The following is a 24,354-nucleotide window of genomic DNA, read 5'->3' as shown; positions in this document are numbered from 1 at the left end:
AGAGGAGGGGGGGGGGAGAGAAAGGGAGAGAGGCCGATTAAACTCTCATTTATAAAAGTATAATTTCGAGCTGAAAGTTTTGGGGTCATCCCAGTTCGCGGATTAATGAGGCAAGTAAAAAAAGTAAACATCGTATTTATATAAACATAATATTTCAGAACTTACGACACCTAAAATAAATTTGAGAAATTTGGATCATTATTATAACGTCTAGACAGTTCTGATAAACCTTGATCCTGCTATTTACTTTGTATGATTTTAATATTCAATAATAAGATTGAAAGACCGCTAATGTTAAACATAATAATTTTAAATTAAGAAGCGCCATAACGGTCAGAACGTTAAGATGTTGAACTATTGTAAATTCATTTAAATGAATTAATTTCAGAACTGATAATTGCGTGCCGATATGGTTGTCGGACTTTCAACGCAATCAAATCTGAAAATATTAATAATCCCCCCAAATTCCCCAACTTAAAAACTGTAATAAAACTTATTGCGAAAAATAATGCCTCGGCCGGGAGTCGAACCCGGATCTCTTGCATTCCGTGCGAGCGTCCTAAGCCTTTAGACTACCGAGACCTATTTTATTATTCGTTTTTGTCCCCTTTTTTTATCTACCCTAAGACCGTTTACGAATATTCATTCTTACAAATATTTTATGATTCATCTGTAAACGGAGTTTTGAGTCATTTTTCGTGAGTCATTGAAACCAATTAAAATTCACATACCTCATTTTCTTTTATCTTTACCACGTACGTTTTTGGTATTAGAACATATCATGTTATTGGTTATTCAATGTAAACTCCATCTCTTTTATCATAGCGAAGATCCCTCTAATTCTGGGGGTCGATTGTGTATCTCGAAATGAGGTGAAAATTACAAAAGTGAGCAAATTCACTAGAATATTCATAATTTAATTGGTCAATAACTAGTGAATTTGCTCACTTTTGGAATTTTCACCTCATTTCAAGATACACTTTCTTCTTCTTCTTCTTAACTCCTGCCTCCCGAAAATAAGCGGAGGCAATATGGCCAGATCACGTCTGATGTAGCGTTGGATAAAATGAGTAATCAGTAAACTCCAGGAGATTCGGCGCTGCGAGATGAAAAATTCGTCTCGTATATCACACAACCTAAAGATGCCTAAAGAGGTTGGGATTCACGCGGTAGAGGCACAGTATAACCAGTAGCTAAAATTCCAGGGTATAAAATTTCAATGCGCATGTGCAAAAAATCCAACTGACGATATGGCGGCTTGGCGGCTTTGTTCGCCAATTACGAATCATAACGTTCAATAAGGTTAGAGTAACCCACAATATTATTGTATAATAAAGAAGTAGAAAAGGAATATAAAGGTACCCTCTATCACACCGTTTTTTTTTTATAATTGGGAAGGGCGCAAAGCCAGTTCTGCATAGGCATTATAAGACACAAAAATAATAAAAAAGAAATATTAAAATGGGTGGATATAGTTGCGCTGTAAAAGATTGTAAAAATGTGACAGATACTAAGGGAGTTAGTTTTTTTAGATTTCCAAAAGATCTCGAAAGATAAAATTTATTAATCTCACCACACACACACGCACGCACGCACGCACATACGCACATATGTTTAAATAAAATAGTAATTTGGATACATTTTCCCTTTAGAGCTAAATTATGGTTGCAATTTTGTAATAGATGTATAGAAACAGCTTTAGAAAAGTTAAATAAAAATTATAGAATTTGTAGTGAACATTTCACACCATCAATGTTTTTAAATAATTTAAGAAATAGGCTTCAATCACACATGCAATTCCAACAATAAATTTGTCAACAGTAAATGTGGAATCCTTATCAGTAAATGTGGAAGGTAAAAATTATATATTCTGTTTTGTTTAAATCTATACTAAATTTATATGTATATAGAGCACTTTATTACATAATTTCATTAATAAATTTTCATATTTAAAATGATAAATGTTAATGTAAATATTTTAACTTTATTTCTGAATTGTAATTTTATATTTACATTTTTACATTTACAGTTATACATTTCTTAATAAGTTTCCTTTTTGTTATCAAATTTAATTGAAATATAACTGATTCACATTGACTATTTATTATTAACGTATCAATAATTTTACTAATTATATAATGAACTTTTAATGCTTTTTTCTATTTTAACCTGTTCTATTGTTTTATTAAATATAAAAATTATTGAAACTGATTCTTCAAATAAAATAAACTTCAGCTGATGTTAATGTTACTATGGAATTACCAGAAATAAAAATAAATGCAAAAAATGTAAATGAACCAAGTATATCTAAATCACATAAATATTTAGGAACAGAAATGATTAATATTGACAAAGGTGAATAATAAAAATATTCACTTTATTTAATTTTTTAATTCTTTAATTTTTTTATTATTTCTAGAAGATAAAATAAAAAATGTTGAACATAAGAATATCAAAATTATGGATATAGTTATGGAAACTAAGTTCGCGCAAACCGAATCAAAATTATCCTATAATACTCTAAGAAAAAAAAAGTTAAGATACAAAAACATTTATCTTCAGAAGAAAATAAACAGACTAGAAAAAAAGATTGCATTTTATGAAACTAAAAAAAAAATTATTTACATTTGAAGATTGGAATTCGCATTGCGACAAATTTCTTCCGCCACAAATAACTACTTTTGTCAAAATTCAAGCACAACTTCATAAATAATCTAAAAAAGGTAAAAAGTATTGTAAGGAATTTAAACAAATTGTTTACTACTTTACTTTTCTTCACCAAAAAGTTATAAATTATTAAGCAATACTTTTTACTTACCTACCTCAAGAATTGCAATCGAAAATCACACAACACACACGATTATATTTTTCATGTTTTAAAAAGTAAAGTATATAATTTTAATAATGTTGACAAACTCTGTATTATGTGTATGGATGAAGCTGCTTTAAAAGCAAATCTTACTTATAATATCCATCTTGATGAAGTTGTTGGTTTTGAAGATCATGAACATGGCAAATCCTTTTTATCAGCGTGTAATATAGCTGTTATTATGTTACGAGGTTTATATCAATCTTGGAAACAAAACCGCTAGATTATTTTTTCCTCAATTCCACATTTAAAGCTGATAATGTAAAAAGAGTTATTTTAGAAGCTTGTGAAATTACAAGCTATTGGATTAAACGTAATTGCTTTCATTAGCGACATAGGTAGTAATTTTGTACAAATGTCGGAAAAATTAGGCGTTACTACCGAACGACCATATTTTGAAGTAAATAATAATAGAATTTTTTTGACTCACCACATATTTTAAAAGCCGTTCGCAATAATTTTATTACAAATATTATTGAAGTAGATTCGAAATGCATTTCTTGGACCTACATCGAAACTTTATATAATGTAGACAAAAATAACGATAATCGGTTGGCGTCTAAATTAAGTGATTCGCATATACATCCAACAAATTTTGAAAAAATGAAGGTTAAATTTGCAAGTTTTAAGCCATACTGTGTCTGCTGCTTTAAGAACTTTTATCTCATTAGATATGCTATCAAAAGGTGCATCAAATACTGCTACATTTATAGAAAATATAGACAACCTATTCGATATCTTCAATTCTTTAACAATACAACACTCAAAAAAATATAAAGAAGCATTTAAGGCTGATGATTTTCAAATTAAATTCTTATTATATGGTATATGAAGGAATATTTTTCGACATTAAAGGTTTATAGTAAATCAGGTAATGATATAACAAATAAAGTAAAAACCTTTAAATGGTTATTATATAAATATAAATAGTTTACTTCAATTATGGCCATATTTGCAAAAAACGATGTCAGAAGTAAAATTTTGATTTATGAGACGATTCAATTAAGATCCTTTAGAAAACTTTTTATTTTCGATCATCGATTCAGGAACAACGAATCGTGGTGAATCTGAGTTTTTACGATACACAAGACCTTGAATTAGCACAAATTTCGGATGATCCATAAATTCCAATTGTTGAGCTATTTCCTTGATCTTAGGATCCTGCAATTGTTTTATTTCTAATTCTCTCTCGAGAGGTAATGCTTCTACAAGTGCTGAGACATCAGAGTCAGAAATTCTGCTGAGAGTGTCAACATGTGCCATTCTATGACCAGAACGATGTAAGACCTTGAATCTATAATTCTGAAGTCTTAAAAGTCCATCCAGCAAATCTTGGATTCAAATGTGCTTTATTAATTGCATAAACCAAGGCATGACAGTCCGTTACAATTGTGAATTCCAAACCATAAAGATATATATGAAAACGTTCGATGGCTTTCACCACAGTCAACATCTCCAGTTCAAAACTATGATACCTTGATTCAGCTGAATTCGTGACCTGGCTGTAATATGCAATAGAAGCCAATTTGTCAGAATCCTGTTTTTGAAAAAGAATGGCAGCTAATGCTAACGCACTCGCATCCGTATGAAGCTCGGTCTCAGCATAAGGATTATATAATCGTAAAACAGGGTAAGAGGTTAACTCATTCTTGAGAGACTGAAAGGCTTGCAAATAATCATGATCAAAATTAAATGTAACTGACTTTCTCAATAGATTATGTAATGGACGTGCTTTAACAGCGTATTCCTTTATGAATTTACGAAAGAAATTCGTAAGACCAAGGAAACGCTGCAGCTGATTAACATTTTTTGGCTCTGAAAAGTCTTTGACAGCTTTAACATATCGATCACTTAAGGTAATCCCGGAAGGGAAAAGAATGTAACCTAAGTATTCAATTCTCAGTTTTAAAAAGTGACATTTTTTATAATTAAGTTTAAATTTGTATCTTTTCAGCAACAAAAGTACCTCTTTCAAAGTCGACAAGCCATCCTCGACCGATTCAGATGGCACCAAAATATCATCAATATAAATCAACACTTTGTCTTCACGTAAAAAGGGTTGGAAAATTTGAATCATCCTCTTTTGGAACTCGGCCGGAGATTCATAATAACCAAAGGGTAATTTGGTGTACTCAAATTGATCATCAGGGGTCGCGAAGGCAAAATATTTTGTATGATCCGGATGAACATCTATCTGGTGAAAGCCATCTTTTAAATCCAGTAAAGAAAAAACCTTCTTATTGCCAAGTCGAGCAAAACAATCTTCCATTAATGGAAAGGGGTATTTTTGTTTAACAATGCGGTCATTCAACGGTTGCAAATCGACACATAGTCGCATTGTACCGTTTTTCTTGGTTACAGGTACCACTCTCGCGCAATAAGGAGAAATACTTGGTTTGATTATACCTCTTTGCAAGAGATCGTCTGTAATCTCTCGAATCTGAATTCTTTCTGACCACGCAAAGCGTCGAGGAGAATATGAGAATAGGTCGTGTTGTCTTTAAGAGACACCGTGACTGCATGACCATCCTCTATCGGAATAACAGCCGGATTTTCGATTTCATGAATTAAAGATGTAAGTTTTTCATTAACCGATGGACCGAAATCAGATTCAAAAGATATATCATTAATTAAAGTAGGTGAAATAGATAGACAATTATCTTTCAAAGAAGCTATCTCAGAAAATAATTGCATCTTTGAACTTTCGCTTCCAAAAGATTCGCAAATAATAACAATTTTATACGCTTGCAGGAAATCACGACCAAGAATTAGATCAACAAAAAGTTCATCATCCTCCAAAACAAGAAATGGAACTTTGAAAGTTTTATTTTGAAAAACTGCTAGCTGAAAATTGAAAGTGAGTTCTTCAAAAACTTTAATTATTGATTTATTTAATGCTTTGAAGGTAAGTGAAGGAACATTCAATATATTGATCTAAAGGTTTATTAATAAATCTTGAAAAGATTGAAGGTCGGATAAAAGATACAGCACTTCCTGTATCAATTAATGCATCTAAAGAGCAACTCGTATTATTTATCGCCGTCACCTTAACTTATATTGTCGTTTATGCTGTTAGAAGATTCGACATCTATAAGTGCCACAGTCGGTGAGGAAGGAGACTAGTCGGAAAAAGACCGTCGGACAGTTTGATGGAACTCATGAGGCCACCGTGGATATATCTCTCGCTCGCCACCGCGGAAATCTTGCTCTTCGCCGGGACCGGAGAAGTTACCGCGATTCCCGCTAAATTCGTCGTATTCGTCGAGGCTTTGAGCTCGGCACGATGAGATACGTGCGATTGCTTGTGTGGGAAAACCTTTCCTAGTTTCAAGAGTCGTAGGCTTAACCGTCTTCCAACTGTTCATAGACTCGCGGAACGCGTAGAGGCTGTCAACCTTTTATTTTCCGCGTAAGAGATTACCGAAAAAAGAAGCATTTTTTTTATATACTAAAGATTATAAGAAGATTATAATAAGTGTTTGAAAAAGAAAAATAGGATACGATGAATAAAAATAAGAAAGAAACATCACAATACTGATAGATTGTAGCGGTCGTGGACAATAAATTTTGTCAATTAATCCGACGTGACGTCAAATGAGGACACTAATTAATCGAAACATCCATTAATGGCCGTAGCTCACAGTTACATGGTGTCCAGACACCATCAGACGACTCGTTAGAAGGAAGTCTAGCAGGACTGAGAAGATTCAGAGGATTGAGCTGGCGACGTTTCTTTGACTGCAGCAACCGCTGATGCATGACCAGAAGAAGAAACTTGTGAGTTCTGCTCTTTTTTCTTCAGTCGGAAGCAATTCTCTCGTATATGACCCTTTGTCCGACAGTAGACACAAAATAAATCTTTTGTGGAATCAGTTTTGCCAGTTGATACCTCTTCTTTCTTAGGATTAACTTTAGAATTGGAAGATTTAGCAGGAACAGGAGACGTCTTTTTGACAGGATCACCATAAGCCAAAATAAGTGAGTGATTCTTATCCAGGAATTGATCAAGTGATTCCGCTTGAATCAAAGAAGCTGAAACTCTTAGAGAAGGATTGCCAATACCTGAGATCAAAAAATTAATATTTTCTTTATCGGGTAGACCAAGGTTTTGCAAAAGCTTCAATTTCTGCGTGGCATAATCCTGAAAGGTCTCTTTAATATAATTCCATTTGTGACTTTCTACCTTTTGGTATATTACGTGAAAAGGTATATCTCTTCTGAACCTCTGAAACAATAGCTTGTTTTAAGTTTAACCAGGAATCATTTACAGTACCTGAATTAAGATCCAATCAATCTTTTGCAGTCTTATTTAGCTTACTAGAGGCAGCTAAGAGTGTTACTTGATCGGAAACTGTATGGATACGGGAAACACGTTCTACTTTTTCAATCCAGATTACAACATTTTCATCTTCCAAACCTGAGAAGAAGGGAAGCTGGGATGCTAGAAGATTGACAGCTTGAGCAACAGGAACTGAAGCTAAAGCAGGCCTCTGAACGTGGACAGATGCTCCCGAAAGGACAGAAAAAGACTCGGAGTTATGAGGTTCTACGTTAGTGATCCGAGTCGAGGCTACTAATTGAATAACTTGTTGCATCATTTCGCTCTGTTGCTTCAAGAATTCAGTAAAGAAGCCAAACATCTGCTACATTGAAGGATCAGGAACAGGAGGAGAAGACCTCGAACGAGACGAATCGCACGTATTAGTGGATGGTTGAGTTGAAACTCGTACATTGCTGGATGATGTGCCACCAGCCGATGCAAAAGCAAAATAAGAGGATCATTTTGTTCCGAGTGAGTCATAATTTGATCAATCAGCCATTCACGAGAAGAGGCTGGTATAAATCCATAATTGAGAACTTCTAACTTGAGTTCTTCAAAAAAGAGTTGATCCAAGCAACTTCGATCCATTTAGACAAAGAAAATGATGTGATGTCAAGGTAAAACTACTCCGGATGGACTACGTATTGTGTGAAGCAAAATGTATGCTAACCTTCAATTGATCTCTTCTATATAAGATCGTACAATGGCGGATTTTTCCGTAATTTCAAGTCAAGACTGCCAACAACAATAGTGTTAAAGCATCGGGCTCCATAAATCCATTAACGACTCCGAAGATGATCAAAAGACGTATTAATCCAAAATCAATTGTAATATCCCACTTCTGAGCTGTAAGATCAAATCTTCTTGATGATTTATATTATATAATCAATAAGAGTCTTGGAATTAAAGTCAGGTTTATTTTTAATAAATTGGTCAGCAGATTTACAATTTATGCTATACACATCCTTTCGACTCGACGGATAACATTCGACTGCCTACTCGATATTTTATTTGTTCCTGATCAACAGATCTGTCTGTTGCTAGAAGACAAATCGTGCCGTGTATTGATCGATCGATCTCGGTGTGAACATAGTCATTTAGATGTACTTTTACAATATCATCAACCTTAGATCCATCAGTGTAGAAAACCGTGGTGTTGCTTAACTGAGATTTGAAAACCTCCTCAAAGACGAACTGAAAGACATGGGTAGGTATATCGTCAAGATTTTTGAGGATTGAGTTGGGAAGGGAAAGAAATGTAGCATTCTCTACAATAGAGGAGTAAGAGTTTTGATATGCAGGTAACGACGGAGTGGAGTGAAGGGTATTCCTGTGTGACTATATGCGAATGAAGACCAACGCCGCAGGAAAGTTTTTGCTGAGATAATGGTTAGAATCAGGGTTAGGCAACAAGGTATATAAGTCTAGAAGTTTATTGGTAACCGGATGATCTTGGATGGAGATAATCCCAATGAAATATTTGGCTGTTAAGAGTTCTTTGATTGAGAAGAAGAAGCTTGGTTTTGGCGTGCATTACATTGATGGGAGTAGAATTACGATATCCGCACGCAAGACGAATAGCCTGGTTCTGGACCCGCTGTAATTTAGTAGAAGACTGGTTGGAGGACAAGTTGGACTTGAAGGCAAAGATAAGTGAGGCATACTCAAAAGAAGAGCGTATCATGGCAATAATAGATATTCAGTAGTAAGGGGTTAGCTCCCCACCACGTTCCTCGCAACATAGAGAGAACAGCGTTAACCTTTCGAAATGATGTAGTCCATATGCTTGGAACCAGAAAGTTTCGGGTCAAGATATACTACAAGAAATCTCATGAAGGACGAAGGGGTGATGAGAGAAATACCAAGATTTACAGGCAGTGATTTCCTTTTCCTAGAGAATATCATGAGCTGAGTTTTGTTAGCCGAAATCTCAAGACCTCTATCCTTCAAAAATGCTTGAAATTTAGCGAGCGATTGTTTAATAGAGTGAAGGGAAGATGTAAAATCAGAGTTAGAAGAGAAAATAACTAGGTTTTGTATCCTTCCTCCGGAGAGATCGTTAAGGAAGCAGCGGATGTCTCCTCAATTATGGCGGATGCTTTTTCAACGAGTAATGGGGTCACGAGTTTCAACTGAAATCGAGTTAAGCGTATTCTGTGAGAGAAGACGTTGATCGATTTAATTCTTTCATTAATCGTTACAAATATCGGAAAATGATCGCTACCATGAAAATTGGATCCCACCGAGGCATGGCTGAGGAGGGCGAGATCAGCGGAGGAGAAAGAAAGGTCGATAACAGATGGAGTTTTAGAAGGATGAGGAATGAAAGTAGGAGAGGAGTCTGGATTTAGACAGATGAGATTTAAAGATTTCACAAGATCACATAGAATAGTGCCCGCCGAGTTGATTCTGTGAGCGCCCTAAAGAGAGTGAATGGGCGTTAAAGTCACCCGCAAGAAAAAGTGAAGGGAATTGACTTAAGAAAGAGTGAAATCAATTGATAGTATCGCGTGGAAAAGGAGAGTTAGGATGTCTATAAATACCGACGATGGGAAAAGAAGAATTGCAGGTAAAAACTTCTATAGTCAACATTTCAATAGATGGCAGGAGATCCGGCAGCGGGTCAATAATTGAGTATTGGATCGAACTTCTGACCAGAATGAGAAGGCCTCTGGTATCGTGAGAAATTGAATCACGTCTAATGCAGTCAAAGCCCCTGATTATAAAGGAATGATGAGGAGTTAAACAAGTTTCAGCGAGTATTAAAATGTCAAGATCCTCCATCATCTTCTCAATCTCAGGTTTTTTGGATAAGGCGCCACGGCAATTCTAAAAAGAAAGCCTGAAGGAATAAGCTGGGGAAGAGTTATTGTTATTATTAGAGGATTGAGCTGACATAATAAATTAAAATTTTTTGGTGAAGTTTGCAAGGATCTCTTGGATTTGTCGGAGGCTTTGATACATGCTGGAGTTACCTTGTTCGGGAGAGAAACTACTCAGAAGTTTAATGCGGGGTCTACAATAGAAGTCGTAGCAGTCGTAGGGTCTTAAGTCGTAGAAAATTGACCAATCACAGTCGAATATGAGAACTAATGTGACCAAATCGCAAACAAGAAAAACACATAAGGACACGGGGAATGTAAGGGATAATCGGGAAGGAAACATGCATATAAGTCAGTGCACGAGGTAGAAGTTGGCCCTGAAACTTTACCATAACTGAGAGGGAAGGCATCAGCTCGTCTTTGTTATCCTTTATAATTCTGCGTTGTAGCTTCCGGACTGAAATGCTTTTTGCTTGAGAGGTGAATTCTTTGAGGATAGTTTCCTCAATTATGTCCAGAATAATTTTTGGCAACGCTGGTTCTCATAACCCTAAAAGAAGGGATAGAAGCTTTTAGATCATGTGATTTTAATGATTCAAGGTGAAGGATATTATTTGCTTTTTCATGATTATTTAGTGCGACCGAGACCTTGTTACGTCCGGCCAATTTAATCTCCACAATGTTATTACCGACATAGTTGGTGATGATGCGGCTGACCATGACTGGATTAATACGAGTCGTAGGGCTGTCAGAAGCCTTCTGAATCAAAACAATGTAGGGGGGGAGATCCCTGGGGAAGTATTGACAAACAGTGCCTGAGGAAGGGCCTTGAGTTAACTGCGAGATGATGGCACTCTTAGTCGGAGGTTCCCCATCAGTCTTGCCTGAATCATAAGTACGCTTAGTAAACTTTGGTAAGGTCTTTTTGTCCGTAACCGGAAGATTGTCACCAGTTTTTTTGTTGGAGGAGGTTAACTCGATTCCGTAGTCCTATAGGCTATCAGACTGCATAGAAATATCTGAAATCGAATTGTTATCACACTCCCCTTCTTCCGAGACAATAGGGAAACGAGATCTTTTTAACCCTTTGTGAGTATCATCCGAAGTCTTCGGAGAGGAAGAAAGTTCTTGCCTCGTAGAGTGGGCTTGAGACTCAGGATTTTTTGGACCTTTAATGGATTTCTTATCCTTTCTTCCACGGGACATCTTAAAATCGTTAAAAAGAGGAAATTTTAAAAAGCGCTGTTTGGCAGAATGAATTTTATCTAAGCGAGACAATGATGAAGCTCTCGGCTCGCGCGAGGTTAAATTAACTTTCTCGAGGAAAGTATTGAAATCCTCTAGTGGGACAGAGTTACTTACTTTCGGTAATTTAGAATTCCATTCTCCTCCCGGATCGGGGGCGAGCTGGCCCGTAGACGGACCCTCTCGCATATCACCACTACTAGGAAAGGAAAGAGGATAAAAAGAAAGAAAGAGAGGCAAGGGGGAACTGGATTAGAGATAAAAGGTTAAAGCTGGGAAGATAGATGCAGCAGAGATCGCTAGACCGTCACAATAAAACAGATAACGTCTTAAAATAGTAGACGATAAGCAAGAATAATAAAATTCAAAAAAAGCCGTTAAGAGGTTACGCATGCGCCGCACGAAACACGTCCGCACTCAACACGTCGCCCAAACAAATCCCATTTCAAGATACACAATTGACTCCCTGATCGAGTCTACTCTCGTTAACTGTTCATAACATACGAACTTACAAATTAATCAGCTTGTCTGTATCGTTGTATTCGGTATTAGATGGTCAGAAGACAGTGTTCGACCCTTTTATATTATATATATTACGGTGCAATGCACTAGTAATAGAATGCATTATGTCAATGCACATATAGATAGATAGATAGATAGATAGATCTTTATTACTTCAGCATTAATCAATGTACATATATAGGAACATAGAATAAGGCAATAACGACCCGACAAGTTGGAATTCTGTTTATCGCCTTATATAGTCTACCAATCAGAGTTTTTATTTTGTTTATATATGCTATAATCTTGAAGCAGATAGAATATACCACAGTCTATATATGTACACGCGATCAGATTAGTTGGTCTTTTTATTTTTTTCACAGCATTATGCAACAGGAGGCGACAATTATATATCGCTTATTTCTGTACTATTCCTATTGCTGTTCTTGTTGCTGTTGCTTCGTATTGTGTCTATAGGGCTTAAGTAGTCAGAAATCTTAAAAATGATAGATCTGGAGAAGGCTTATCTTAAAATCGATAGTTGAAATGAGTGATATAACAGAAACAAACAACGGTATTGTATTGCCTATTTACCGAGCAATTGATTCTTATTTGTCGATCCACGAATAAGAACCAATCGCTCGTTGAGCAAGCTGTATTCCGAAACCCATAAAAAAAAATATGTTGCAACTTTTTAGACCCCGACTATACAGAAAAATGTTATAGAATGTTGTAGAGATAGAATTTAACAGATATAGTGTTTTAGAGATAAAACTTAATAGATACGTAAACAATTAAGGCTCGATTGCACCAACGTTATTTTGACTTTAAGCGAGACTTAAAAGTTCGTTTTAAAGCTGAAAAGAGACAGGAATAAAGAGAATTTTAAGTCTCGCTTAAAATTAAAGTAACATTGGTGCAACCGGGCCTAAGACTTTGTTGGTTCGTATGTTTAAAATCTTTAACGGTCAGACGATAACAATAACGCGTCAGAGGGACAAGAAGCTGATCTAAAAGATTATCTTCCAAGTTCTGCAATGTTTAAAATATGTTCAATAATTTTTTTTACTTCAAAAAACGAAAACTGTGAGTATAATAACCACGATTAAATGCGCTAGAGTCCTAGTGTGATCATTACGGAACTTTCAAAAAGTATGACCACGAAGGATTAAATAATTTGTGTAATATACATTATATAATTATAATTTAATAAAAAAATGAATTTTTAATAAAAAAAGGAATTTTTAATTACACGATTAAAAGTAAAATTAAAATTTTGTTTTTATTCGTTCTGTGAAAAAGGCTAAATCGATATTCGATCATGTGTGCACATTTTCATTCTTATTATACTATTTATATATATATATTGATCTATGAAAAAATTAAAAATTTTGGAAGTTATTATTATTGCTCCTTTTTATAATATTATACAATAATAAATACAAAAATTCATGACAAACGATAATTCGATATTTGATATTACGCAGAAGTGCTCATATATCTAATTAAAATTATGTATTAGATTACTATAAGAATAATAAAAAGAAATTAAAACTTGGATCTATGTATATGCAAATGAGATTTGTAGGATATTCTTAGAGATTGTTTGGAGTTATATAGCTTGTTACCATATCATCATGTACAGGTCTACACAATCTATTTAAAGTTAAGAATTAAATAATAAAGTTTTCAATTACGCAAGAAATTGTAAATTTGATTAGATTATAAAGTGCTAAGGCACCAGAGGTAAATGTAAATAATAATAGTGATTAATATTATGTTACTTGCTATTAATATTAAGATCATTAACTATAGAAGTTTATTTTGTGTGTAAATATGTTTAATAGTAATACGTACATGTTGCAAAGATATTTATACATGTTTACATATACAGGTATACCCTACATCTCTTGATAGTCTCAGACTTCTCGTTCTCGTTTATTTCAGAGAATAAAAGAAATTAAATCTTTTTTTGTATATACTCATCCCGTTAATTGCTATTGTATATACTTTCGATCATATTCATTGTAACTTAAAAAAACCAATCATGATCGAATTAAAAAAATGAGTTTTATTAATAAACAAATAGACAACAATGATAAAAAAACGAATATATTAAAATTTCATTCAGTATTATATCATCAATTATCAAAATATTATCACGTTATGTACGTTATGTTTACGAAATATAATATATATGTATTATGAAACATACAGGGTGTCCCTCTACAAAATATCAAAACTGCTACAGCGGCTTCAACATATGAAAACAAGTCGAAAATTTGAAATGATTAATAGACATGTCCGATTTCGAAAAGTTTTGGAGTTATGGGGTATTGAATAAGAAAACAAATCGAAGTAAATGTTGTTCAGTGTCCTGTTTATTCTGTTGTTCTGATTCCTGAATCTTATTCTGATAGACTAGTAGATCTTTTATTCGTCTCCAAAATGAAATTCAGCATTCAGAACGATTGTGGCAAGAGATACTTAATGCTGCCGATATTATCCGTGAAACTCCAAATATTTTTCAAAAAGTTCAAAACAATTTATTAATGCGTACTAAAAAGTGTGTCGAAGTGTATGGAAGAATTTTGTTTATGAAGCATCTTTTGTAAAGCATTAAATAGAATAACGAACATTAAACATTTATTATAATCAAAGAGAAACCTGAGAATGGACATCCCAGCCTTTTTTGTGTATCAAACGTAGGATAATGTCCACGTTTTTGTAGTTCTCTTCCATACTATTACGTGGGTTAGACAAGGACGACCAATCAACTTTAATTGTTTTCTCTGTTACGATTCACGTTTTCTTATTTCAATATCCCGTAACTTCGAGACCGTTCGCAATCGCGCGAACATATGTTTATTAGACATTTTCGACTAGTTTTCACATGCTGAAATCGCTGTAGCAATTTTGACACTATGGAGGAACACCTATATAATACTATTTTGTTTCTATATTATATAATTATTGAATATAATAAATAATGGAAAAGCATCTTTTAGTACATGGCAATTAATAAGACGAGTTCAACACTTATATTTTTCCGATATTACCTATGTATGTTCATAATTTTAGATAGTGCAATCACATGTAAATAAATAAGTTTTTCACTTAAAAACATTTTTATAATTCATGTTAGATGCTTTACTATAAAGTTACAGCCTAATGATATACATGGACTGGATAACTTTTTTTGCACTCATGCACTTGCAATCATAATTATAATTCTAACTAAAAATTAATATATAATTATTCTTTTATAAAAGCCTAAACAATAAAGCCACTTCAGACAACTATCGCTTTTTATTTCTACAGTTTGGTGTGCTGCTGTGAACGCAACAAGATCGTTTCTGCATCAAATATTTTCGAATTTTTGTTTCAATCTACAAAGTTCAATAATTCCTTGTGAGATCACAATATTTGAAAATTAAATATTTATTCTCAATAAAAGATGAAAATTACGACGTCACATATCCAAGATAATGTTTGAGTCATTAATCAATAAACCACTTAGAATAAAACTCTAGATCTGAAACTGTTATATACAATATTTATTGATACAATTATAGTCAAATTTGACAAAATTCCTGTCAAAACATAGTGTTTCTACGATACTGTCCCAATACATGGATGCATTCCATATTCTTGTTTACATAATTTTACCTTTACACAATCCTAAGACGGAACTTTCTTGGTTTTCTACTCTGTCATATGACCTACTTTATATCGTGTTATGCTGCGTCACATATTTTCGATTATTAGCTCCGACGATTAAATCATTCAAATTTTTAAGATAACACAACGGCTGCCATATATATGGATGCATGTAAAATATTTAAAGGTACTATAAAAAAAGAATACACAAATGTGATAATTACGCACAATGGTTGATTTTGGTTTTAATAATTGCAGGCAATTTAGCAGTTGTTGCTAAACATATACATTCCTCCTGTTACCTCTGTGTGTGTGTACACAGTGGATGATTAAGATTGACAAGAGGTATAGAAGAGCAACTGCTACAGAAGGCAGTAAAATGTCAGTATGACAATCAACAGGACAGTACGACAGTCAAATGTCAACATGACAGTCTTTTGAACACCATGAGGTCATGGGAACACTGAGAACTGTAATTCGCTACGATACCATCTCGTGCCAACCGCTGCTATTTGAAGAGTTGGTTTCAAGCGAAACTGAAAGAATAAGAAATACGTGAAAAAGAAAGGAATGCGAAAGATAGTATACCAATATGATACATTAGAGCAATTTTTTCATACATGAAAAAAGTGTATCTTAGATTTTATTGTGTAAAAGCTTACCTGTCTTATCATTTTCTCCATCTGAAGAAAATGATCTCGGGCCCCATATCCTCACTGTAAAATCATCCGATACAGAAGCCATCATTTGATGGTACACTGGATTCCATGAAACACAACTGACTAATCTACTGTGTCCTGTAAGAATCGCTATAGGCAGTTCTCTTTTGATATGCCACACATACACTTTATTGTCTGTAATAAAGTAGGAAAAAAACAATTATATTCATAATTATTAGTCATGTTGCATAGTTACTTTTCTTTAAAGAAAACTAAACAGTATATAGTGATGTAATAGTAATGTATAAAAATACATCTTATTTTTGCATATGACAAACCTTCACTGCCAGAGGCAATAAAATCTTGATTAACTCCTCCGAAACAGCTATGGATAGTAAAATGTCCTTGAGTGACGCCTTGAAAACGCCTTATAAGGCATTTATCTTCTAAATCCCAAAGATGCACACCTTGATTTGCCACATTAAGTAATACGAGTCGATCTGATTTGTCTACGCTAAATGACATAATGGGATGATCCTCTTGTAATCTGTAATGGTGCATAGAAATGTCTCTAAAAAATTTTGCTCACAAAATAATATAGGTTAAATCAGTCATTTTAAATCATACATAGTGGCATCGCCTAAGTCGTCGAAAGTATAGCTGCGAATTCTGTGATGTGTATCAGCCGCTAAAACAGTTCTCCCGTCACTGCGACACCACAGACATTTTACTCTTACTCCTTCCCATGAATCAGAAACATTGCCGTCCATATCCTGAATATTTTTATATTTACAATGTACTGAGTTAAAATTTAATACATTGAAAAAGAATGTTTGGTAAAAGAATGTTTGTTTAATAAACTTTTAAAATCTTTCTTGTGTTAACTATTTAGCTGTAAATGTTTTATGTATATATCTAGTAAGGATTAAAAATTTCAAGATAAATAAAATTTTTAACTAAATAATTTAAACATATTTCGTTCTTAAATCATGACATTGTTATTTTGTAGTGATTGGAAATTTTGGACAATATTTTGTAATTATAAAGAATTTATATTTTACTTATTGAGAATTTTCAAAAAGTAGCTTTACATTGCCATAATATTAAGATTAGAAATTTTATTTATTTCGAAATTAACGTACGCATTGATAAAATTGACCACGAATTCCTCCCGTCACAAATTTATTCGAATCACGATGCCAGGCACAAGCTGTCAGCGAGTCATCCGTGCTTTGTGTCAATTTTACGCGTAATTCGCAATCAGGCGTATCGATACTCCAAAGCCACAGTTCTGGACAATCTTCAGGACCGCAAACAATTAGATGATTGCTATCAGGGCTCCAAGCAATTAGCGCTACACCATATGTATGACCTTCAAGTGTTTTCCTATGCGTCACTTTTAGTGTTTCCTACATTACATTTAAACAAGTGTTTATTAATTATACATATATTCAGAAACAAAATTATATAAGGTATTTGCTACTAAGCGCACATAAGGTATTTGCTACTCGTTTTAAATTGTAAATTTTTTAATTAGTTTTTTAAGCAAAAATTTTGAAAGATCATTATTTACTACAATTTTCTAATTTTCAACATTATATATTTTTATATATTATGTATCGACTAAATCTCAAATTTCTATCAAAGTAGCGAAATCAAAGTCTTGAAATTGTCTAAAAAATGATGAATAAGGTACCTGAGCCGAATAAGGCTCACCTAATTTATTTCATGTTTAAAAAATTCTATTCATGGGGATATTGAAATAAATTAAGTGAGAGTCAAATCTTTCTTTCACTCACAAAAATAAAATATATTTATAGAATATTTGTAAACGAAAAAAACATTTTTTAAGGCTCTGACTTTGGGCGTTATTACATGCATATGAATATAAGGCCGAAATAAAAAATAAATAAAAAATAAAAAAATAAACATTATCTTTCTAAATCAGTTTTAAAATGATTATTAATCATAAAAAGAAAATTCCTTAGGACTTACTCTATTCTCAAACATTACAATTATCTTTAATTTTGTCTGTAATTAACTCTTTAATACTTTGGAAATTTCTAGTAATTTAAATGCAATTTTAGCTTCTTACAAAATAGCAGCATTGAAAATCGTTATTCTTTGGCATAAGCCACACATAACAAATAAATAACAATAGTCATAATAATAATTACATAAGTGGGCCTTATTTAATAAATACTTGGCTTAAAAAAATACTTATATTCATTTAAAAAAATTAATTTATTTGATATTTTCCGTAGCTAGAAGGTTGAATAATATTATAATGTATTATAATAAATTATGAAACAATGTGTACTGATAAACTTTGCAACGAATTGTTGAGATTAAAGAATTAGAATCGATAGCAACACGTTTGTTTATCACAACAAAAACTTTTGTGTATGAGTCTAAAAATGAAATAGTTTATTATTCGTCTATTCTTTTTAAAACTTATTCTTAGAAAATCTTTTGTTTTTGATCATTTATTCAAAAACTTAAATATTTAAATTTTTTTGAAAAAAATCATGTCAAAGTTGATAAAAAAAATTCACAACAAATTTCTTTATTCGAGAGAATATGATACACATACTACTAACGCGCATACAGTATTACATATGTATACTCACTGGATCTACATCCCATATAATTACAGTCATATCTTTAGAACCTGTGGCGAGCTTGAGACCATCGGGTGAGAATTTGCAATACCAAACTTCGTCGCAGTGATCGTTGAGTACCTGTATGGTATGGCACGGAAACTGTTCCTCGCCACAATTATGATCCACAAGTAGAGAGACATTTTCTAGATTTGTCTGCTTTACAAGAAAAATCATTTCATTATGAAGCATTGCATAATGAGATATTGTCGAGAATATAATTTTAACAGCACAATTTTAAAAGCACATACACTGATTCGTTATATGTATAATAATAACAATAAAATAAATCTTTCACAGACATCTTTGTACTGCACAGAATCTCAATTTAAAAGTCATACGTACAACTTTGAAAAATGAGGTTTTATAAAAAAAACTTTTTGCATATGTCTTATAGCAAAAATTTCGTAGTTATAAGAGAATATGTACAATCGAAAAATAAATGTTTTATAAGATATTTTATATCTCATGTCAGAATATATCAGAATTGAAGTAAAATATTTATTTTTTGACAACTAACAGAACTTTAACAAGATAAATTATCTTAATACTTTAACATGCAGAATTAAAAGAAATGTTATGGAAAGAAAATTCGCTGCTTTTTTTACATAACACAATATTTTTAAACAAAAGGTATCGATGAAGTTGCATATATTATATATTATTTTATAAAAAACACATGACAAAAAAATTTGTTATATGCATCATATTTTATTCTGCTAAAGGAGAACGGATAAAAATTATCGATTTTTGCCCATAATCAGGAAGTGAAATGTATACGTTTCTTTATAGTTTTTGGGCTGCAGAATCACATGAAGCAATCAGTTTTCCATATAAACATGAAGAGAACATAAAGAATACAATCTTTATTCACATCGTTATGAAATCGCAGTCCGCTATGCTTCAATAATTTAAAAACTAATAGTTTTCATAACGATGTGAATAAGGATCCAGCGCAACTCGTCGGTTCGCGTAAAGGAGGCACGGCAGTGTCGCTGCGCTTGGCGCCGAGACACTACCGTGTCTCCAGATTTTATTAACTTTATTTCAATGTACCAATTTTTTTCTTGAGCGTAGGATCATTATAATAATTTTCGATTTCCATGAAAAACAAAAAAAAATAAAGAAATAAAACGATCCCTGAACGATCGTGAAAAAAGTATACATACTTTTAACTATCTATTTTTTTTGCCTAAATAAAATATTCAAGAAATCGAAGAATATCTTATTTCTGAAAGAATGGTGTGCTTAATTTTATAAATTTGGAAGTGTATACGTTTTTTGCACATAATTTATGCAATACTATTTCTCTTATCTTTTGATATTATGTTTGCAATTGCTAAACAGACATGTATCAACAATTTATTATATATAAATTGAATTAATATTTAACATTTTTTCGGATTATTTGTTTTTTTGTCGAATTTCACATATTCAACCTTTTTATGAAATTATTAATGTAGAAAGACTCTACATAATCATTATAACATTGCTGTTTTAAAGCGCTGTTAACTATAACATCATTCCATTCAATGGTACGGTCGAAATCGAACCCGGGCCTTCTCTGGAGATGAGGTTTCGAAACAATAATTTTTCCGGAATTAGGTTGTTAGCCTAATGTCGAATCCCCAACCTAGAGGATCAATGCACCTACTGATATATCTACTGATATACGAGACCTACAGTTTTTAACGCCGGCGGTGGCAAATATACTCTCAGTGGTTTACCATTGCCTTCCGAAAGGTGGCAATCAAATCAAACTTTTGTGTTCTGGATAGATTTGAACCCCCCCCCCTGGGGGTGCATTTTTGGCACAGAAAGCAGTCACACCATTAAGGTGCAACCACAATAGAAGGAATAAGGAATTAGGAATAAGGAATAAAGATTTCAACCTATCAGAAACCGTGTATTCCAGTGTATCCGATAGGTTGAAATCTTTATTCCTAATTCCTTATTCCTTCTATTGTGGGTGCACCTTTAACGCTTTAAAATAGAAATTTCGGCAGTTAGACACATTAGTAAGCGCATCAATTATGTCAATACTTAAAAGCGAGTTAATGTACAAGAACACTTTCGCTACCACGTGCGCGATGTGCCATGCCTGAATGCGCAAATTTCAGACGCTACAATTGGCGAACTGTAATCGTTTATAATTTAAAAAGTATTATAGTCTCGATATTTTCGTATAAGACTTTTCATCTTAGAATGTTCTGCCAGTGAAAGGACCTACACTTTTTCTGGGACACTCTGTGTACGTGTATGTACGTACGCACGCACGCACACACAAACACAAACATAAAAAAATTTAAAGAAATTCTCTGAAATATAGTTACAAAACAAACTGAATTCTCTAACTCCATTTTCTTATAGTTAAAATATAAAAATAAAAAGTAATATTACAAAAAACATCATAGTTTGCAATTCAAATCGCAATTTAATTCATTAATATATACCTGCGAATGTGTTATATGATACGTGCAGAGTTGATTTTGCATGTCCACAGCTTGACAAAGTAAAGAATGAAGTCTGCGTGGCGGTAACATAATGGAGGGTGGCAGAAATCTTTGCAGTCTGTCCATAAGCGCAGCCCTGGAGGCTGATCCTTTGCCATCCCAACCTGCACGTGTCTGTCAACAAGTGTCCATTTGCTAGTGACCAAATTTTCAGTTATAAATTAGTTTCAACTATATTTTAAGAATGAGAAAGCTTCAGTTGTTGTAGGAACTTATTAGTACACGACCTAAATCAATAAAATGCCATACGAAATCTGTGTTCGTTATTTAAATCAAACATATGGAATACCTGTAATTCATCTCGTCCACTGCACATCATAAATAAAGATAACTGATGAATACGACCGGTATTATGCCCCAAGGGTGTAAGCTCATTGCGCAGTACATGTAACGCGTCAAACACCATGCCTTCTTCTAAATATTCTAAATATTTTTGTTCTAGCAATAAGAATTTCATCTCCTATGGACAAGAAAAAGATATCGATCGAATTGTCAATCAAATATGTTACTAAAAGTTTGTCTGCACATCTTCCTAGCTTATTAAAATTACATTATCTTTCTTCTTGTCATTATTTAGTATTTAAGTATTTAAATATATTTCATCAGTATCTCTGTGTATATGTATATGTGCAAAAAATCTTGTAACTTTGAAATATCAATATTCTACAATATTTAATACAATTTGTGATCAAATTGCATTAAAAAGCTATTAAAGGAAACGAAGCTTTATATTTATGTATTAATTGAAATTTAAAAATAATTCTATTTTCTAAAGATCATTTCATTGTACTGATAAATCTTTTAAAATGGTATAATTTTGTAGTGACTCTTCATTAGTGCCATCAAATTGTTTACATTTTACTATTATATTTGAGCAATGTCAATGTTTACATCTGATTATTAATTTAAATGTCAAGTTGTACAAATATAATTTTCAGTACCAGATTACCTTAGATGATGTACACACATACGCGCGCGCGCATACGAACATTTCTCACATATACATACACATGGCAAAAAATGTATACATTTTTATCTTATGTGTAATAAATATACATGCATACGTATAACAAAAAAATAATAAAAAATATATAATAAAAAATTAATATATTTATTATACACTATTTATAATAAAAATAATAAAAAGGTATATAACAAATATTTACATACAATCTATAAGAACACAGTCACCAATTATATGAGAAAAGATTTACCACTAAACTCTGGTTTGCACTATCTAAAAAAGACTTCAGTTCATTAAGGTCATGGTCTGCTTTGTTCCAATCGCCATCCATAACATGCTGCCTAAATTTTGCTGCAGCGGGATGATCTAGACGACAGCCCGATTCTTGCATAAGCAAATCTGCTGTCCGACTAAAAATAATATATCTTTTGTTACTCGTTAATCATAAATTATGATCTTCATATTTAATCTTATTAAAAATTTATATAAGATCTTTTCAAAATTTGTAAATTTGTAATTTTTCAATATTAATAAATGTACAGACATGAGTATTAACATTAAAATAAACATAAATGTTTTACCTGCCAATGTTATTAAACAATAATATACAAGGCGTTTAATAAAAATCGTAACAATGCTTAAGATAGATTTCTGAGATCCATTTTGAGACGAAAATTTTAATCAAAGTGTCAAGGATATAATAATTTTTGAATTATAAGTACTTAGAGTTAGCGGATATTACCTACAATTCACGCACTTAGGTGCGGTTGGATTTTTCGTTTTATTTGAACGCGCGAACTTTAGGCGCTATGATTTGATAACTTTGAGTGCTTATAATTTAAAAACTATTAAAGCCTCGACATTTTGGTATTAGAATTTTCGTCTCAAAATGATCTCTGGAATCTATTCTTAAGCATTGTTATAGTCTTTACTGAACATCCTGTATATATACAGGGTAGTCCATTTGCAGTTTCGGATCTGAATATCTCGAAAACTACGCATCGGATCAAAAAAAGTGGATAATGAAAGTTGTTCGTCTGGAAGGGGGACATCCAATGATACCAAATTCGACCCTTCACCCTCACCCCCGGGGGCTGTGAGGGGGGAAAATAAAAATCTTAAATGGAAACCCCTACTTTTTATTGCACATTTGGATTCTGCAGAAAAAATTACATTGATTTGACCTACGATTGAAGTCATTTTCGTTGAAAGATGGCGCTGTAATCGTCAAAACCTAAAACCATCTTGTATTATAAATTTGAATTCTGTGGAGAAATCAAATTGCACCTACCAGTTAGTACTATTGACTTTTACAGAAGTCGTGTTCATCAGTTATGAAAAAAATGTATTTTGTTGCAGACTAGAAAAAAACATTCATTCTACTTTTAGCATTACCCGGGAACAACGACGTGGACGTAGTAGAATCAATTCCCATGGGGTGCTTTTTTAATGTGAGTCCCCTTGCCTCTCACAAGGATACTCTGAACTGCACAAAGATTTAACCACGAAGAAGCTGTTCAAAATTACCTCCATTAGCTTGGATACACAAGTTTAACCTTTTGTGAAAGCTGCCCACAGTTTGCAGTAACACATTTCGGGATATAGCTGCACAAGCTCTTCCAATACGTTGCTTCGTATCCTCTCTCGTCGTTGGCGAGTGTTCATAAACTGATTGTTTGATTATCCTCCATAAAAAGAAATCAGGAGATGTTAAGTCTGGTGAACGGGAAGGCCACATAAACGGTCCACCGCGTCCGATCCACTGACCAGGGTAACGTAAATTTCAATAATTTCGTACTGCTTTGGTCCGATGTCAATCCATATTGGCATAGACCTGTTGACCATCAACATCGATGGTCGTTAATGGTCTGGTGTGGAATTGTAAACGGCTACTTAATCGGATCCTACTTTTTTGACGGAAATGTAACTGGGGCAAGTTATTTGCAGTTGCTCAGAGATCGTTTGTGGGAATTCATGCAGGACGTGGATTTAGTAACTAGGCAAAGGATGTGGTTCCAACAGGACGGTGCAGGACCCTATTTTGCAGTAGCAGTACGAAATTATTTAAATTTACGTTACCCTGGTCAGTGGATCGGACGCGGTGGACCGTTTATGTGGCCTTCCCGTTCACCAGACTTAA

At 33.2% G+C, this 24,354-nt stretch overlaps 2 protein-coding genes and 2 long non-coding RNA genes across 6 annotated transcripts in view; 1 reads left to right on the top strand and 3 right to left on the bottom strand.

Annotated features, from left to right (window-relative positions):
• Nucleotides 1-819, bottom strand: part of LOC108725855 (flavin-containing monooxygenase FMO GS-OX-like 6) — a 15,682-nt gene extending 14,863 nt beyond the window's left edge. The window contains exon 1 of the mRNA XM_018453112.1: nucleotides 732-819. The gene's annotated coding sequence lies outside the window, so the exon portion shown is untranslated. The remainder of the gene's footprint in view (nucleotides 1-731) is intronic.
• Nucleotides 820-4,639: 3,820 nt separating this feature from the next.
• On the top strand, nucleotides 4,640-7,229 carry LOC108725815 (uncharacterized). 2 transcript variants are annotated; one of them, XR_001936767.1, is made up of 6 exons: nucleotides 4,640-4,725; nucleotides 4,824-4,987; nucleotides 5,231-5,444; nucleotides 5,621-5,726; nucleotides 5,946-6,646; nucleotides 6,773-7,229. It is a non-coding gene; the product is annotated as an uncharacterized lncRNA (long non-coding RNA). The 2 variants fall into 2 exon arrangements; XR_001936766.1 differs by having other exon boundaries at nucleotides 5,946-7,229.
• Nucleotides 7,230-8,098: 869 nt separating this feature from the next.
• Nucleotides 8,099-11,699, bottom strand: LOC108725811 (uncharacterized). The gene is made up of 4 exons (XR_001936765.1): nucleotides 11,375-11,699; nucleotides 10,702-11,218; nucleotides 10,402-10,562; nucleotides 8,099-8,384 (listed from the first exon to the last, which is right to left on the bottom strand). It is a non-coding gene; the product is annotated as an uncharacterized lncRNA (long non-coding RNA).
• A 3,204-nt stretch (nucleotides 11,700-14,903) lies between these two features.
• Nucleotides 14,904-24,354, bottom strand: part of LOC108725857 (WD repeat-containing protein 26) — a 12,564-nt gene continuing 3,113 nt past the window's right edge. Inside the window, exons 3-11 of one of the 2 annotated variants that reach the window (XM_018453116.1) lie at nucleotides 22,465-22,624; nucleotides 21,540-21,710; nucleotides 21,191-21,364; nucleotides 18,708-18,896; nucleotides 17,220-17,486; nucleotides 16,705-16,850; nucleotides 16,416-16,624; nucleotides 16,081-16,272; nucleotides 14,904-15,954 (exon numbers count right to left, since the gene is read on the bottom strand). In XM_018453116.1, the coding sequence (XP_018308618.1) occupies nucleotides 15,899-15,954; nucleotides 16,081-16,272; nucleotides 16,416-16,624; nucleotides 16,705-16,850; nucleotides 17,220-17,486; nucleotides 18,708-18,896; nucleotides 21,191-21,364; nucleotides 21,540-21,710; nucleotides 22,465-22,624 (1,564 nt within the window). In that variant the 3' untranslated portion in view covers nucleotides 14,904-15,898. The remainder of the gene's footprint in view (nucleotides 15,955-16,080; nucleotides 16,273-16,415; nucleotides 16,625-16,704; nucleotides 16,851-17,219; nucleotides 17,487-18,707; nucleotides 18,897-21,190; nucleotides 21,365-21,539; nucleotides 21,711-22,464; nucleotides 22,625-24,354) is intronic. The other variant, XM_018453117.1, reaches the window with a different exon arrangement.

This window comes from Mycetomoellerius zeteki, unplaced genomic scaffold (genome assembly GCF_001594055.1).
Source record: "Mycetomoellerius zeteki isolate Tzet28-1 unplaced genomic scaffold, Tzet1.0 scaffold364, whole genome shotgun sequence".
NCBI lineage: Eukaryota > Metazoa > Arthropoda > Insecta > Hymenoptera > Formicidae > Mycetomoellerius > Mycetomoellerius zeteki.
Note: the sequence above shows the minus strand (reverse complement) of the source record. Positions and strands in the feature narration are given on the sequence as shown.